We start from the raw sequence: 18,688 nt of genomic DNA on the forward strand, positions 1-18,688 counted from the left end.
CATCATCTATAGGAACCTTGAGGTGTCTGCGAACAATTCCATCATCTTTAGGCAACTTAAAGTGTTTGCTGACCTTGGATTTAGGAAATTTTGTAAATCTCTTTTATGTATCCAACGTGACACGGAAGCTAGTACAGTTAAGACATCTGCATGGGCGACAAGACCAAGTTGTAGTTGAACACATTGAGAAACCTTCAAACACTCGTCAACTTCAACACACGAAAGTGTTTTGCTGCTGATCTTTCCAAGCCGAAAAATCTCAGAAAGCTGAAGATATCCGGGTCCTTCAATATCGAAGGTTTCGAGGAAGGTTTGGACAAGAACCAACCAATCATCACAAGCAAATATCTTCATTCCTTTCAAGCTGTGTTGATTTGCATGAGCTGAAGTTAGAAGGGAAGATGAAGATGTTACCAGCTTATCATCATTTCCCTAGGCTTGAGGAAATGTAAGTTTGAGGAAGATCCCATGCCAACACTAGAGAAACTACCCAATTTAAGGGTTCTGGAATTAGGGTATGAATCTTTCACGGGAAAGGAAATGGTTTGCTCTGACTCTGAGTCACATTTTCCTCGACTCGAATCCCTAACCTTTGATTGGCTTGAAAATTCGGAAGAGTGGAAGGTGGAAGAAGGAGCCATGCTTGCTCTAATCCATTTGAAGATCAAACAATGTGAAAGACTGAAGATGCTTCCACGTGGATTGAGATTCATTACATCCCTCCAAGAATCATGTTCCTTCCATCATATTTTCATACATTCGTTGAGAATCATCGTTTTGATTGTCAAGTAACTCTATTATTCCATTGAATTAAGGCACATTTACTAGGCTAGCTAAACAATTCACATACTTCCACATACATCATTGTTACTCTTAATGATCCAATCCAAACTACGTTTTCACTAAAGCATCAATACCATACTTGTACTAGAAACTTGAATGCGAAACATGCCATTTTTACACTTTAAGTTTCTATACATATTTGATCCCCTTAAACCCTCTCATCATGTCGCCCCTTCCCCTTTCAACGACAAGATTTTAATGAAAGTAGAAATGTCACGTGTCTTGTTCTTTTCTTTTAATTTCAAAACGATTCCAACACATATTTTAACCTATAAAATATAGGATAAAATACACAAATGGTCTTCCATTATAAGATGATGCTTTTTTGAGTCCCCGACTATTAAAAGTTACAAAATGGTCCTTTAACTATAGGATGTTGCTTTGTTGAGTACATCGACTATTAAAAGTTACAAAATAATCACTTGACTATTCATTATGTTCCAAACTCATCATTTTTGTTGAAATATTGATGTTTTCTGAGTTAAATGTTAACATGCTAAATGAGATATAATAGTCGTTTGAGATCAGATTTTATCATATCTCATTCAGCAGGTTAATGTCCAGCTCAGATTGTCATTAAATTTTTAATAGAAAAGGACGAGTTTGAAATAAAATGAATAGTTGGGTGACTATTTTGTATCTTTTAAAAGTCAAGGGACTCGACAAAGTAAGATCCTATAGTTAAAGAATCATCTTATAACTTTTAATAGTTGAGGACTCAACAAAACAGTGTCCGATTAGAGACTATTTGTATACTTTACCCAAAAATATAAAATCTAACCAAAAATGAACTTATAAATAATTTAGTTAAATTAAACATAAAAAATTAATACAACATATATACAATGCAAATTTATAACTTATCATATTTCAAAATATATATTAAAACCATTTATTTTTTTAATATTTTTACATAAATGATTTCGAGAGAGAAAAATATTTTGTATTCCATCATCTTTTTTTTCTAATAATTTCCGCTCTTTGAATTTTAAAAATATATTTTGAAAAGATAGAATAAACAAATTTAAAATTGGAATAGGTTAAGCCAATGACAATGATGAGGACAAAATTAAATATTGGTAGGGGTCGAAATATTAGACTATTTAAGAAAAATATAAAGACTTATTATGTATTTAAATTCGAAATTCAGCATGAAACAAGCGACCTTAGTGATTAAGGGATTGTTGTTATCCTTGAGGTCCCGAGTTCAAGCACGTATGTAGAGGTATAAGCGTTCATTGTTAAATAGTTGAAAATCTTTATACAGATATTATCTTGTATTCACCCTAAATAAAAAAAAACCCTCAAAACTCAAAAAGATAGTGCTTCAGTTTCTTGTAGACTCAACTGTATGATGTGGTCAATGTACATTGGCATTGGCCTATCTTTCACTGCAATATACTTAATTGTGCAATGGATGCAATGTCTTGTATAGATCTTCTAAATTTGTTCTTTTGCCGGCGCCCTCCTATCACTTTTTAGGAACCTTAACTTACCTTTTACATTTTGGGGGTTGAATGACGGTGGCTAAGTTTCTTAATTGGTGTTTGGCTTCAATTTGAATTGTCTTACGTGTGATCATTTGGGCCTTAGAAGCTAGCTGTATCTAGGATAGTTGGTAAATTTTATGCAACATTGGCAGTGGCAAAGTATGAAATAATTTCTCTAGAAAGCTTATGAGCTTTGATTGGTGTCATGATTAATTATTAATCCCTTTTATGGCAGGGATTACAACGGTTTTGCACAGAGCATAAAATTAAGTTATCAAAGGTACAATACTATTTTTCTTTCATGAATATTAATATTTGCCACTTTCTTCACTTTCAGTCTAGAAAGATAGTCTGATGCGGATGCTTTCTCCAGATAGATCACATATTTCTCTCTCGTGTCTGCTCAGAAACAGCGGGTGGACTTCCAGGTTTATCTTGAATCTCGTTTATAATGTTATGTAGAAGTCTGATATACCATAATGTTTAAGACTTAGCTTTCTGTTAATTTTGAAAGATTTCTGGAAATTGACAGAAAAACATTGCTAATATCTTGAAGTGAGAAGCAATAATATTCTGAGGAATATGTTCTAGGAATGCAAAGTTGATTGTATATCTCCTGAAATTGTTGAGTCTAACTTCTTTCTTGCAGGTTTGCTGTTGACTTTGGCCGGCATGGAAGAAGAAGGGTATAGCGTGAGCATTCGCAAATATAAAATATTTCACTTTTCCTTGGCATTGTTGTGCCTATTACTTAAGTACTAGCCTATATTGCTGTAAAGGTCAAAATCTGGGGACCCTTGGATCTCAATTTTTTAGTAGGGGCAATGAAATCTTTCATTCCACATGCAACTATGGTTCACACTCAGAGCTTTGGACGGGCTCCTGTTTCTGCTGCTGCTGAAATTGTAACTGCACCAAAAAAAGCTGCAGATCCCATTGTTCTTGTCAATGATGAGGTTGTCAAGATATCAGAAATTCTCCTACAACCTCATTGCTCACAACAATCCCAAATAAAGCCTGGTGAAATGTCTGTGTTATATATTTGTGAATTGCCTGAGCTTATGGGGAAATTTGACCCAAAAAAGGCTGTAGCTCTTGGCCTAAAACCTGGGCCAAATAGTGGGCTACAACATGGTAAATCAGTGAAGTCAGACCACCTAGATATAATGGTGAGTAAGATGATAATAATAAATATTCTTTTGTTCCTACGCTTTTGCTGTGTAAATATTTGTCTGGTTGTACTTTTTGACCCATGGTAAACTTTCCTCCTGTCCCTGGTCCTATTGTCTTCCTATTTGACTGTCCCACAGAATCTCATATACAGGAATTGTTATCCATAGAATGCCTCAATGGATATTATACTGAAGTATCAAGTAATCCAAGTAAACTGTCATTCATTTAAGTCCTGCTTCTGTTGTAAGCAGTCCTGACTACCAGAAATGGATGAAGAAATTTGGTTCAGCGTAACAAATCATGGCTGGGCACGAAACGTAAGTCTCTTTGCATCGTACAGGAAATAAATATTTGCACCCTTGCTTATGAACTGATGGTTTTCTTATTTATACCACTCTGCAGAAGGAATCTTGAGGTTCCAATTCTAAAATCAAGTGCAAGAGTTGCATCACGACTTAATTACTTATGCCCACAGTTCTTTCCATCTCCAGGATTCTTGTCCCTTCAGCACCTTAATTACTCAGAATCAGATATTAATTCAAGTGAGGTCTGTTTCCACTCTAGAAGCGACATTTTTTAAGAATCAAATTTATTATTATACCATGAAAAGTTTGGAGGCAGCTGAGTATTATTTTCCTTTTTACCAGGGTTCCACTTTGAAGATCTGTGAAAGCATTCCTGCTGAAAATCTCTTAAAGGTATTCATTCTTCTTGACGTCGCAACTGCCCGTTCTTTTCCTTTTTCCTTAAATAAAGGGGAAAACTCTAAGAACCAATATCCCTGCCATAAAATAGGTGATTCTGTTCCATGAATTGAATAATCAGATGGTTAATTATTACTTGTTAGTGTAAAAATAAGTAAATGTATTTCTATCTTGTATCTATTTTGGTAAAACACAGACTGTTTATATTATATTCAGCCCTGGGATCTTAAGAAAATTTAATAGTGTGATAATTTCCTGTTAAAGAGTGTTTCTTACATTTTGGACAGTTCACGTTGTGCCCTTATGCTCAACTGGGACTGGACAGATCACAAATTCCAATTCCGATAGGCCACTCTCAAGTAATTGATGAACTGCATTCAGAAATTCCAGAGATTGCAGATGCTGCACAAAATGTCAGAGGGTTTTGGCAGGGACTGAAAGAAAGTAAAGAGATATTAACTACAAATGATAATAAAGTTATGATTGAAGAACCGTGGTTGACTGAAAATACTTTGCCTAGTTGTTTGGAAAATGTAAGGAGAGATGACCTGGAAATTGTGCTTCTTGGTACGGGTTCATCGCAGCCTTCTAAGTATCGTAATGTTAGCTCTGTCTATATCAATCTTTTCTTCAAGGGAAGTTTGCTCTTGGATTGTGGAGAAGGAACCCTGGGAAAACTGAAAAGAAGGTAACATGTTATAAAATATTAGTCGATAACAGTGATATGATTCCTTTATTCTTTTTAACTCATGACTGTTGGTCTATTGAGGAAACAGATACGTGTAGATGGTGCAGACAATGTTATTAGAAATCTTAAATGTGCTTGGATATCCCATATTCATGCTGATCACCACACGGGTCTGGCGAGGGTTCTTGCTTTGAGGCGGGATTTATTGAAGGGAATGCCTCATGAACGATTACTTGTTATAGGACCACGGCAGCTTAAACGATATTTAGATGCATATCAAAGACTTGAAGATCTTGATATGCGGTTCCTTGATTGTAGGAGTACCACAGAAGCTTCATGGGATACTTTTGCCAGCGATGACGAATCAAATAATAACGGATCATCTCCAGAAAGTCCAATGCATTCAAATGCCAAAAAAGGAACTTTGTTTGCTAGAGGTAGCCGCATGCAGAGCTGTTTGAGGCAACCGGACAGTCCAGTGGACCATTCTGCAGCTTATCCATTCCTAAGGAGATTGAATAATATACTACGTGAAGCAGGATTAGAAGCTTTGATTAGTTTTCCTGTCGTGCACTGTCCCCAGTCATTTGGCATTGTTTTTAAAGCTGCAGAGCTTGTCAACAGTGTCGGAAAAGTCATCCCGGGATGGAAGATTGGTACTCGGGTGACACTAGGCCCTGTCAAGAACTGGTTGATGCATGTCGTGGGGCAACAGTTCTCATACACGAGGCAAGTTAACTGCTACGTTTCATTGATTTTCAACATACCTAATAGTTTTGCGACCATCTTTCTAATTGATCCATATTTTCCATGCTTATGTTCTGGTACAATCTCACCATTTTAGGATTCTCAAGTGGTTTATTCATCTTCAAGTTTACTTTGAAACTGAATACCTCTTTTATACTTGCATTAACCATCATCAGCACATTCACAAGGCTAATTTGATTACCTTACGCATGATCATATCACAGGCGACTTTTGAGGATGGTTTGGTTGATGAGGCCATTGCAAGAATCCACAGTACAACCAAGGAAGCCATTGAAGTGGGAAACTCCGCCGGTGCTTATCGCATTATCCTAACCCATTTCAGCCAAAGATACCCGAAAATTCCTGTATTCGATCAGACTCACATGCATAAGACATGCATTGCTTTTGACATGATGAGTATTAACATAACAGATTTGCCGGTGCTTCCCAGAGTCCTCCCATACCTTAAATTGCTTTTTAGAAATGAGATGGCAGTAGATGAATCACATGATATTATAGAAGCTTTGGTGTAAGTTTCTTTACAAATAATGAACTAATTGTTTCTTCTTCTTTTTCATTTCATTACCTCTCCTGATTTTAAGAACTTACAAGCTTCATACCAGTATTTAAACATCTTAAGCTTGTCCATCACAGTTTGTAACCCTGGTGTCGGAGAGGAGCTGCCTTTGCTACTCAAATCGAATTGGAGAGGATATTACAGAAACCGGGATTTGATCGAAAGTTGCAGAAACCAACTAAATTAAGCTTTTGGTTCTTCTCATCATGCATCTTTGTTTATTCATGTGATGCAAATAGTGGCATGAACATAGTACTGAGGGAAACTGAAGAAGACGAAGACATTGTTTCAGGTCAAAGTCACAATCTCCATTGTTTTATGCAACACAGCACGTGGCAGTATTGAAGTTGTACAAATGTCGAAATAGCCTTTTCCTTTTGACCAGACCTTTTACTTTATAGCTTTGCCGCCCTCTCCTTCCTACACACTCATAAACGTGTCCTTTTTTCTAACAAACAAGAAAAAAAAAACATGTCGGGATTATATATTTATCACATATGTTAGAATTGCAAGCAAATTTTGACCGCCATCTAAAATTTACATAAATATAACTTAAATATTTGGATTTATTAAAATATAATAATTTATATCAACCCATCAAGTAGGTCAAGGCTAAGAAATTCAAATAAATGTTATTCTATTTAAAAGTCTTGTATTTAAGTAAGTGTATATATATTATTACTGATTAATAAAATTTCTGAATAGATAGTATAAATATATGATATATTAAATTATGATAAGTAATGAATAAATATCATTACCGGATCTAATTGGGAAAGGTGGGGCTGGTTGACATGGTCATGGTTTATTGATAGAGAATAAAAACCAATACAGTGACTGCTCCTTTAATTTAAATCACATAATCTCCCTTGGGATAGCGCCAAGAAGGTTGTTTGATTGATTAAAAACAACTTTTCTAGTAAAAAAATGGGTAAACTACTTATTTGGTCACCCAAATTTACTTAGTTTCCATTTTTTCACTTAATTTTTTTTATAAAAAAATATCATACTTAATATTACGTTTTGATTTTATTTTAGTCATCCATTGTTAAAAATTAACATTGATGATGACATGATATTTTTTAATTATTTTTCAATGCCGATGTGGTATTATCTTATGGACTTATGGTGACACATCAACATTATTGTTAAACAATTAACAATGAGTGAGTAGAAAAGTATTAAAATGTAATATTAAGTATGATTTTGAAAAATATAATAGTTAAATGATCAAAACAGAAACTAAATAATAAGTGGATGGCCAAATTGATAGTTTACCCAAAAGATTTACGTTATGATACATAATGTTACATTTCATTGGATTGTTGTCTCACGCAACTGAACTATGGAGTCTTCATGTTTTATTAACACCAATCAGCAGGAGCCATATTTTTATTATTATTTTTTTAATTGCGATTTTTTTTCCAATCAGCAGCGATTTAGTATCTGAATAATAATTATTATATAACGTTAACTGTATTATCTAAAATCTTTATTATTATACAATATAATTCGAAAAATTATTTTTTTTAATTTTAAATTATTTGAGTCTAGTTATTTGAGTTAACTCGAATTATTGATTCAATTTTTAAGTTCGAGTTGAGTTTAAATTTAAAAAATTTGAGTTACTAAAAAAATAAAAAAAAAATTAATTAAGTATTTTGAAAGTTTTATGATTTAATCTCTAATTTCATTATTTGTTTAATTACTCCTTCATTTTAAGTTTATTTTTACCAAATTTGAACCAAATACTCCTAAACTATCATAGAATACATATGTATTTGATACATGCATCACAAGGCTCACATCAAAGGAAGAGGCAATAACTCTTCCAAATGATCTACTAGTCCAAGTCTTGGAAAAGAAGACCAGAACAACAACAGACTTGCGACAACTTTTTGAATGTGATCCTGATCTTATTTGGTCAGCATATCTTCTGGAGATACAATCGTCTGTCTCTTATATTTCCAACGGTTCTTGAATCGCATCAAATCCGATATTGGGAACTCAAGATACGTTCATTTTAGTGAGGACAGCGCATGCATAAATTCCTATACGATATTAATATGTGATTTTTGTAAATATTACGAATTTTCAATATTTATATTGATTATTTTTAATATAATTTAATATAAGATGATGCATTATCTTTTAGAATTATATTTATTATTTTATTAGGAATTAAGGATGAGTTAAAATATTATATTTAGTTATTATTATTTTATTAGGAATTAGAGTTAAGACATGTTTAGTTTATTATTATTTTATTCATTAGTTATTTAAGACATTTAGAACTCAACCCCTATATAAAAGAGGCTTTATTCAACTTTATAAATTAGATTTATTTGATTAATAATACAACGAGAGTTTGTTTTTGCAAGTGATTGTTGTCTTGTGCCTTCGAAGCTTATTCTCTTTGAGTTTTTTCAAGTTCTTGTGAGGGAGATTAATCTTCACACTCCAATTTGCCTTTTCATCGCAACTAGGAGGGTTGGTTAGAGCCATATTATCGTGCTTGTCTTTTCATTGTGACTAGGAGGGCTTGATAGGATACTTATCCATCTATTTTCCACAAATCCATTTTCACCATCATCATCTTTACTGTTCACCTTCATAAGGGAGATCTTTTGATTTCTTTGTTATCATATTTTATTTTCAATTTCTTTATCTTTTATTTATCTTGTTCTAATCTTTTTTCTTACCTTTTTTCCAGCATCTAAAAGAAACCCTAAGAACCCTACTTGCTGATGCCACCTTCCCCTATTCATTCCTCATTGTTCTTCATCGAGTCTAGAGTTTTCTAGGTTTGATTCTTCAACAAAAGCAACGTTCATTAACCCGCCACCACTTCCCTATCAGTATTTTTAATTTTTCCTTTTGATAACAAGTTTTTTATTTCTCAATTTAATTCCTCTCTTTTTTATTTAGTCTCTTAACTTTACATTTTACTTAATTTGGTCTTTTGACTTTAATTATTTGCAAATTCTTTTTTCTTATCAATTTTTTAACTCCTTTATATTCTCATCAATATTTTACCCTCAAAATACTTTATTTAAAATATAATATTTTGAATATATTTTATAATTTTAGATTGTATTTGATATATTAAATAACATTATAATATGAAAAGAATATATATATATATATTACATGGTTAGAGGAAGTCGAAAAATTAAAATCAGTCTTTACCTTAATACTATAAATATTTATAATAAAATTAGTATAAAAACTTAAATAACTTTACTTAAATAACTCGAGTCAATTTTTTTAAACTAGACTTGCCTCAAAAAAGTTTCAAGTTATGTTTGAGTCGTAAAATATGACTTATCAACTCAAATAATTCAAAAAACAATTATCTCGACTCAACTCAACTCAATTTGATCGAATACTCATCGAGATAGCAGAGAGCAAGCAAGCGTTGAAAGTTTATGTCTAGCGTTGAAAAAAAGTGTGTATCTCAAAAGAAAATAAAGGGTCCGTTTGTTTCAAGTAAAACGTTTTTCGAAAAAATATTTTCCTCGTTTTTCAGTCTTTGGTTGGAGGAAAACTTGTTGGTCAACGTAAAATATTTTCACGGTCAACAGAATTTTCTTTGTGTTTTCTAGAAAATGACTTACGGTCTGATTTTCCGTAAGTCATTTTCCAAACTTTTCACTTCAAAGAATAAATATTCAAAATAATTTTATTTTATGAATTTAATATTAATACAATATTTTAATATCATTTTAATCAAAATATTAATTAGTAAAATATTTAAAATATATTTATTAATATTTCTAATAATATAATATTATATTGTTAATATTATAATAAAATAACCAATTATATTATAATAATATAAGATATTATATTTTTATTTTAATAATATATAATAAATTATTAATAAAATTTGTATTATTTATTAATTTCATAGAAATAATATTATTAAATTATTAATAATGAATAATATTATTTATATATTTAATATTAATATAATAATCTAATAATATTTTAATAAATATAATTAAAATATACTAATTAATATTTTTTTAAATATAATATAACACTATTACTTTAATAAATAATTAGTATACTTTATAATATTTTTATTTCAATAAAATATATCAATATTAATATTTTTATTAATAAAATTATAAAAAAAATATTTTAATAATAAATTATTTTAATATTTTAAAAATAAAAATATTAAGTTTTATGATAAATAATATTATTTATTGTATTTAATATTTAGAATAAATAATTTTAAAAAAAATCAACTAATAGAAAAAGAATTTAAACAACATCTTCCAATCATCATAAAACATTTTTTAAAAAATATTTTTTAAAAAATATAATTTATTTTACAAAAAAAATATTTTCTAAAAAATATTTTTGAAACAAACTACCCTAAATTGCATTTAAATTGAGTTGGCTCAAAATTAAGGAGCTGTTTTCACACATTAGTTTAATGTACCCTGTGTGTGTGTGTGTTTTTTTTTTGCATTTATAACCTACTTCTTCTTCGCTTTACCGACTCTTTCTTCTTATCTCTCCTTTCTCAACGACTGCTTAATTATTTTTTTGTAGTAAGAAATCTTGAAGCTGAAAGGGAAATATAATATATACATACATAATTATATATGTTTTTGCCACTTTCACCCATTAAAAAACCATCTTTCCTCGGAAATTTCTCGACTTTCTTCCACTTTTCTGGCAAAAATGATCCTTCAGCCTCTTGGGTTGTGTTGAAAAAAAACAAACCTTTTTTCAGGGTTTTGTGAATTATGGGCAATAGCTTCATTTGCAGGAGAAAAAAAGATAGCAAAGATAATTATGGAACAAGGAGTACGAGGATGGGGGGAAGGTCCCAGAGGAAAATGCTTGCTGAGGAAGAGCTTTTGCATAGGCAAGCTTTGTCTATGGCTCTTCATCAGCACCAATTGTCTCAGAGATTTGATGGATCCATGTCCAGGAGAATTGGCTCTACCAGCTCCAGAAGACATACTGATCCATTAGCTAACAATGAAAAAAAGGTGGGTTGTTTTTTTTTATTTTAATTATTAATTACCTAGCCTTTCTTTGTTTCCTCACTGTGTTTTTTCAGCTTGTTCATTTGCAATCATTATGTTAATCACTTTTTTAGTTGACTGGATCTACGATGAAAAAGTGAGCTTTTAATGATTGATTGTGTAAAAACAAGAGAAAAAAGTTGTTAATCATGTTGGAGAACAGCTTGGTCAATGGTCCACCAGGTGAATAAATAAGGGACTAGAATTGTTTCTTTTTGCCTTTTAGCTGATTCACTGTGCTTTTAGCTTTATGTCTTCGTGTTAGATCTTTGTGAAAAGCAATCTCAAAAGCATTGTTTATTCTATAGTGCTCTGTATTAGCATAATTCTTTTACAAATCTTGGAACTTCTACCTGATTTCTAGTACTACTTTCATGTTCTTTGCAGGTGCTGGAATCTCTTGAAAACATCAAGTTTAAAAGAATTGTTCTGATACATGGAGAAGGCTTTGGGGCTTGGTGTTGGTATAAAACCATTGCTCAATTGGAGGAAGTGGGCCTTTTACCTACTGCATTTGATCTCACCGGTTCCGGTATCGATCTGACAGATACCAACACCGTCACTACATTAGTAGAATATTCGAAACCTTTGATTCGATATCTGGAGACCCTTCCTGAAGATGAGAAGGTAAGTGGGCACATTTGATACTTCCCATTCATTTTATTAATCTAAGATAGCATTGCCATCTTTTGTTCAGGTTATTTTGGTGGGTCATAGCAGTGGAGGTGCATGCCTTTCTTATGCACTGGAGAATTTCCCAGAAAAGATCTCCAAAGCAATCTTCCTGTGTGCTACAATGGTGTCTAATGGTCAGAGACCTTTTGATGTGTTTGCAGAAGAGGTATTTTATCAATGCCTAGCTGCCAATTATTTTACATCGAGTAATTATACACGAATCTATGTTACTTCGGTTTTCCATTTTGCTTGAACCAAATGTATCAAAGGACTAATTTTTATTACAACGTTAACGATTATTCCTACTGAATCTTTGTAATGAAGGTTCTTTCACTGCTCCTTTGCTCTTAGTTTTCTGGTCTACATGAGCTGATATAAGAATTCGTTGCAGCTTGGTTCTGCTGAACGTTTCATGCAAGAGTCGCAGTTTTTGATTTATGGAAACGGAAAAGATAAGCCGCCTACAGGGTTCATGTTCGAGAAACAGCTAATGAAAGGATTGTATTTCAACCAATCACCAACAAAGGTATTTTTCTTCTTTGTTTTCAAGTGAACACTGAAACAATTAATTAAGCTTGTTGTTTTATCAGTTTTTACATTTTCTTATGAAGTATGCATCTACATATGGCCCATTTTGGGGCTAATCTATGTTGTGTATGCCGCTAGTTTTCTGACTCTCCTATGCTTTAACCTGTATTATGGTTAAGAAAATTCATGCTGCGAAGGTTTGCATGGACAATGTACTAATGTATGTGAGACTCGACATATCGTATCTTCTGATAATCTGTGTTGACCTGTTGGGTTTAATGGTGAATTTTATGTTGCATTGAACGTTGTTAATACCATGTCGCGGTATGGTGTAGTGTTAAAATTATGGACTGATCACCATTATGGAAGTGAGGAGCTTGAGAAGTACTTGAATCTTTATTACCTATTCATAGAATCATATATTCAACATGATATTTGATTCCTTTCCAGGATGTTGCTTTGGCCATGGTTTCCATGAGGCCCACTCCACTAGGTCCTATCATGGAGAAACTGTCATTGACCCCCGAGAAATACGGAACCGGACGGCGGTTCTACATTCAAACATTAGACGATCGTGCTCTTTCACCGGACGTGCAAGAAAAACTAGTACGGGAGAACCCACCAGAAGGAGTTTTCAAGATTAAAGGGAGTGACCATTGCCCGTTCTTCTCAAAGCCACAGTCGCTTCACAAAATTTTAGTAGAAATTATTCAGATTCCTTAGCTTAATTTTCAGATAAAGAAGAAAAAGGTAAAGGGATAAATCATTAATATTTATTTATATTTTCTGATAGAAAACAGTTTGTTCATTACATGGCATTTTATAGTCTCAGGCCTTGCATGTAGAACTTTAGGGCTACCTGTCTGTAATTTATTCCTTTTTTTTTCTTACAGGACAAAAGTTATGTTCATTACATGGCATTTTTTTCTTGTATGTAGAGCAGTACGGCTACCTCTTTGATTAATAATGGAAATTATTTATTATATATATAAATTATGAGAGAAAAATAACCTTTCCCAACAGTATTATTATCATTATTATTGGAGGCAGAAGCATTGTTAACAGAGAAGATGAATATGCAATATATGAACAATACAAAATATTCCATCAATGGAAGAAACGACCATTGCTAAGACCAATACGGTTCAAGTAAACTTCTAAGCACCTTGGATCATTCAACAACATAAGAAAAAAAAAGAAGCAAGACAGTCCAGCGCGATCTCTGCTTCCGGGAACAACACCGTTTTATCAGAGAATGTTTGATCCAGTCATTTCTTTCCCACTGTTGACTACAAGGAAATACTTCCAACTCGATTTCTCACCGGTGCTTGCCCTTGACAGTCTAATAAGAGTATGTAGTGCCAGGTAAGAACTATTCAAGAACATATTACAGAGAATACAGTGATTATGAATCCAATAAGGCAAACAGATGTTGCAAGTCATAGCAACATGAGAGAAGATGCAAACCCAAAAATTGGGTAGAAAAGTTCGTGCCTGTGAATAAATAAAACAAGTAATATCAATCCTATAACACTTTATTACTAGTGTGAATTTGTTTCACACGGCCGGAAAGAAAACCAGGTTGCTGAAACAAGCGTCAATAAAGGTCATCAGCGAAATTAACGAAATCAAAGACAAAATGGGCGTACCAGTTTAATTGGATGTTCTAAGACCCTGAAGATGACTTCTGAACCCAAACTTGTTTCTACAAGTAAAAAGAGAGAGAAAAAGAACACACACACAACAATCAAAGGTGAGCAATATATAACAACTATTACTGCTGATTCAGCACAAAATTTGCAAACCTCATGGAATGAGCTAGCAGCTCCTCTTTTGAAAGACTTTCCGTCCCTCAATATAATAGACCCATCATCCTTGGTATCATGGGCTGTTGTATGCTGAGCAAATCTCTACTGGAACCTGTTGAACGTATCACCAACAAGGCATTCTAGTATTCATGTGAGCAATACCGAATCAATCAATTATAGATAGATTGATAGTCTGATAGACTAATCATTTTCTGACGGAATGTTACGTCCTCTACTTCCATTAGGTATGCCGCCTTTCATTTCTCCTTGGATAACTAGAAGTTCATATGCAGAAGTATAGTAAATTAGCTTTCCTCATTTTTTTGCAAATTCAGTCCGAACAACTTGATAAAATAACTGTAACCCAAGCCTATTGTTACTTGTAAACACCAGTTATTCATGTGTAGAAGCATTAATACCTTGACTGGGATTACGAGTGGGCTGGGCAGATTGTGACACGGAGGGTGTCAAGTGCTCCTCACTAGCTTGTGGAACTTCAGAACGAAGAAGAGGGGCCCATACACCACGATCAGGTCTATCCTTATTTCTTGTACTTTTTTCATGCTTCTTCTTGCTTCCAAAACCTAAACCATGCGGTGCCTTTTTCATGAACTTGTTATTTGAAACTCTTTTTGTATCAACACCAGATTTCAGTGCAGAAATTTAATTTGAAACATGACCATTACCCAATCGTGCATTCGTGAGCCAGGAAGGTCTCTTGATATTGTCCAGACTCATAGTTTCATTTTTATGCTGAGGCTGGACCGCTGCAGAAGATCGATTTTGGCTCGATTCATTACTCAAAAAGTATGCTCCTTATCAACTTTCCACAATCCTCGTGTCGCTGACGTTGTCTCAGAGCAATTGAACCAGATGAAGTTGCTACAGGAGATGGTGCACCCTGCAACTCAGGTTTACCCTCCGATGCCTAGTAAATGTAAAGATCATCATAATTTGCATCCAAAAATTTGAAGGAAAAATATAATAAAATACCCCAGCTCTACAAGTACATAGAAAACACATCTCAATGAAGTATAACAAAACTTGAATATAGCTAACAACGGTTATGTAAGTGGAAAGGAGACAACAAAAGGCAAATGAGGAGCCCTCCGATCTTTTGGTTTTAGGAGAAGGATCTTTTGCTTCTCAGAATCAGCAGCAAAATAGATTCCAATTACAGGACCATCAATGCCACAGACTGTAATGCAACTAATTAAGCCAAAATATGGAGGGATAAATGACAAGGACAAGTTAAAAACCAAAACAACCTGCAACCTAAGGATTCTAATATATCACCAACTTCTAGTCATATGAAAGATGATAATCCAAATAACAGCAAAGAGAAAGAATAAACACACAACTTAATTACACCGCTCACGCACATGCTATAAAAGAGCACATAAAATGACATGATTCATTTGCACTAACGCCAGTATAATAAATAATTACATGTAAACAAAAGGTCAACATTATTCCACACCTTCATCCATGCTGCTTAAGATATATAGATGAGTTTTTAAAGACGAATACAAGTAGTCTAACATATGAACTCAGGTTGAGCTGAAGCTCCATCATGGTGGCGTCAATTGAGGAAACTTAGTCTGTTCCTTTTCAATGTTCCATGGGTCGTCTGTATTTGTAAATGGTGTAAAAGAAACTTGGGGATAAGACCCCATATTCTTGCTATCAGGGATCGACTGGAGTTTTCTGAAAAATTTACAATTAGCTTCACTGAAACACATTCATGAAAATATGCTAAGTTTTCTAGCTACACATTATGGGATATGTGCCAGAACAAAACAAGACAGATGTTTTCAGCAATTTCAAAAAGTCAGAAATTTATATAGATTTAATCCAAAACAAAAAGTCACAACGAGAACACAAAAAGCTTTGATGCAAATGCTAATAAAGCTAGCAGTTTATAAGCACTCCGCAAAGAGTAATTCTCACCAGTTCCATTCTCTCTTATTTCTTTAGCAAAAGAAGTCACCGATTGATCCTCTTTCTTGGATGCTACCAAAGAATTGGACTTCTTTGCACCTTTTGCACCATCTTTTAGAATATACTGCAAATGAAACAAGTTCTCGTTCAATGAAAATAGAAACTATTAACCTTCAAAACTTGCACATGCACACCTTAAGTAACAAATAATCATGGGCAAAAATCATTTAAAAATCCATTAAAAAAGGCCGTCCCTTTCATCTGTTATATGGAGCATTTATGACTATGCTAAGCTTCAAGTGCCTAATATAAAACTTTAAATCATCACCTTAAGGCTTTTGCTAATGGAAAAACTTCCAACCCAATGATTACACTGCAAGGTAAGGAAGTGCTTAAGAAACATAATCATTGGCTTAAATTTTTTGAATGTTACCTCTTCCTGTCCTTCCTACCAAACAAAGCCTAAATCTTTGATTTTTGGGGATTAACCAAACCTTCCTAAGACAATATCCTACAGGCGTCATCCAAAGGAATCTTAAGACCCTTCAAATTACAGATACCAGCCCATTTTCACATCTTACTCCACCCTGCGTGCCTCCTTAAGGTGCAAACCCTAGCATGTAAGGAGAATAAAGAAAATCTATCAACTAAAACAGAGAGCCACAATTATAAAGCAGATGATCCAGATAAATAAGAGCCAAGTTCTTGTACAAATACAAGGCCTCTCATTCACCAGTAGGTTGACTAGAAAAAAAGGTTACAACGCACTTTTTTTTTCACAAGTACTGAAAGGTTCTCTCCAAGTAGAGAGCACCATATGTTAAAATATCCAGCAATACAATAAATAAGAAATCTATCGACTTTGAGACATTTTTCTTCTCAGAGCCACGCTTGCTACTTGATCCAGGCTTGCCTCTAGATGCAGCGGCAGCTTTTTTGCCAGCCTTTCTTAGAGTGATTGACCCCTGTCACCAAAACAAAGTGGTCACTTAAGGATGACTTTTTAATTCATCTTTTGTTTCTTTTACCTTTTTCTAGGCCAAAGTAGGATCTAAAGGAAATAGTGACCAAGGACAGCATCATGTAACATGTTGAATTGAAACATGTATGACTAAGCCTCTCAGACTGTTGGGCAATTTCTGGTCAAATTGCATCCTAATAATTCTTGAGGAAATTCACCAGGGAAAGGAAACCACGCAAATACCTTCTTCAGTCCTCAACATGTCCATCATGTTTTCATGATGTTCAATGAACTAATAACAAAATAGGTAATAGGAAGTCGATAGCATACGATGCCTTAAAGGTCATATAAACAGGAAAAATGGCACCATGATGGTACAGAATTACACCCTTTCCCAAAGTGAAATACCTGAGCTCCACTCTCAGCAGCTTGGCTCTGACGTACAAATTCCATTAGTGGAGTAATGACTGGGGTTCCTTTGGGAGCGCCTAAGAAAAACAAAATGGGACCAGAGTGATAATATTCAGATTAGGGTGAAAAAAAACCCATAACTAGAATTCACTTTTTTTATCATTCGAACATAACTACCAGATAGTTCTGCTTCTTTTCTTTCCAACTGAATCTCAGCACTGGGAAGATTCTCAACAGGTTTTGCAATCATTTTGAGGAACTCCAGATAATCAGGGTCTAGTTTCATAAAAGAAAAATAATAGTCAGTACAAGATAACAAATTATAGGAGTCAACTCAATGTTAATGCAAAAGCTTCCTATTAAATAATATCCCTAAAGATGAAATCCTTTTCATTGAAAATAATGCACCTTTGAAAATGGTCCCTTCACAAGCATCCTTTTTACTGTCTGGCTTTGCGACCTGCTGTGAAGGAGCATATTCAACAAAGGCTTTAAATTGAGTACCAGGAATAAGTGGCATCCAACAAATATTTTAGTGTAAGGTGCAACATATTATGGGTACATTTAAGTTAAAGAAGAAGACATTAGCAATTTGCAATCTAATTTGTTAAAACGCTAACAAAATCCGTATCATAAATAATCAGAATTTAACAATAAAATACCCTGCTGATTAACAAATACATGTTCACCGAAGAACTCAGCAAAATCGAAGACATCTTCTGGCCTCTTGAAGTTTATGTAGGCTAGAGAGTATCTCTGATGCTTATGGCTGCAAAAGTGTTTTGAGAACCAAAAATAATTATCAAAGATAACAACAGGACTGCATACTAAAGAAATTCTCAATAAGATTATAGAAGCTTTCTTTATTATATCTACAGAATCGATCATCATAATAATTCCTTCCCACTTCATGCAGTTTTCCGGTAAGCAAAGAAATGGAACGTCAAACGGAAACCCTGGTCTAAGAAATTACATACACAAATAACCTTCCATTGCCGATGCTCCCAGGTGAAAGCCATATATCCTAACCACTGGACGACACAATGGCTTTAATATTTATTAATTATGGAAAATAACTATATACTTCCAATCAA

General features: G+C 33.5%; 1 protein-coding gene and 2 pseudogenes across 1 annotated transcript; 2 read left to right on the forward strand and 1 right to left on the reverse strand.

Annotated features, from left to right (window-relative positions):
- Positions 1–2,975: 2,975 nt before the first annotated feature.
- On the forward strand, positions 2,976–13,913 carry LOC120169876 (annotated as a pseudogene).
- Positions 10,776–13,386, forward strand: LOC120169964 (putative methylesterase 14, chloroplastic). The gene is made up of 5 exons (XM_039178036.1): positions 10,776–11,234; positions 11,658–11,897; positions 11,968–12,111; positions 12,337–12,471; positions 12,924–13,386. Exons 1-5 carry the CDS (start codon positions 10,986–10,988, stop codon positions 13,194–13,196), a joined length of 1,041 nt encoding a protein of 346 aa, XP_039033967.1. The 5' UTR covers positions 10,776–10,985; the 3' UTR covers positions 13,197–13,386.
- A 226-nt stretch (positions 13,914–14,139) lies between the features above and the next one.
- LOC120169877 lies at positions 14,140–18,613 on the reverse strand (annotated as a pseudogene).
- Positions 18,614–18,688: the final 75 nt, after the last annotated feature.

This window comes from Hibiscus syriacus, unplaced genomic scaffold (assembly GCF_006381635.1).
Source record: "Hibiscus syriacus cultivar Baekdansim isolate YM2019G1 unplaced genomic scaffold, ASM638163v2 tig00111769_pilon, whole genome shotgun sequence".
Lineage (NCBI taxonomy): Eukaryota > Viridiplantae > Streptophyta > Magnoliopsida > Malvales > Malvaceae > Hibiscus > Hibiscus syriacus.

Bases quoted from the DNA above. Each gene is read 5' to 3' on its own strand.
- LOC120169964 (XM_039178036.1), top strand. From the start codon at position 10,986: ATGGGCAATAGCTTCATTTGCAGGAGAAAAAAAGATAGCAAAGATAAT. The intron at 11,898-11,967 runs GTAAGTGGGCAC...TCTTTTGTTCAG, and splicing joins CCCTTCCTGAAGATGAGAAG to GTTATTTTGGTGGGTCATAG. The intron at 12,472-12,923 runs GTATTTTTCTTC...ATTCCTTTCCAG, and splicing joins TCAACCAATCACCAACAAAG to GATGTTGCTTTGGCCATGGT.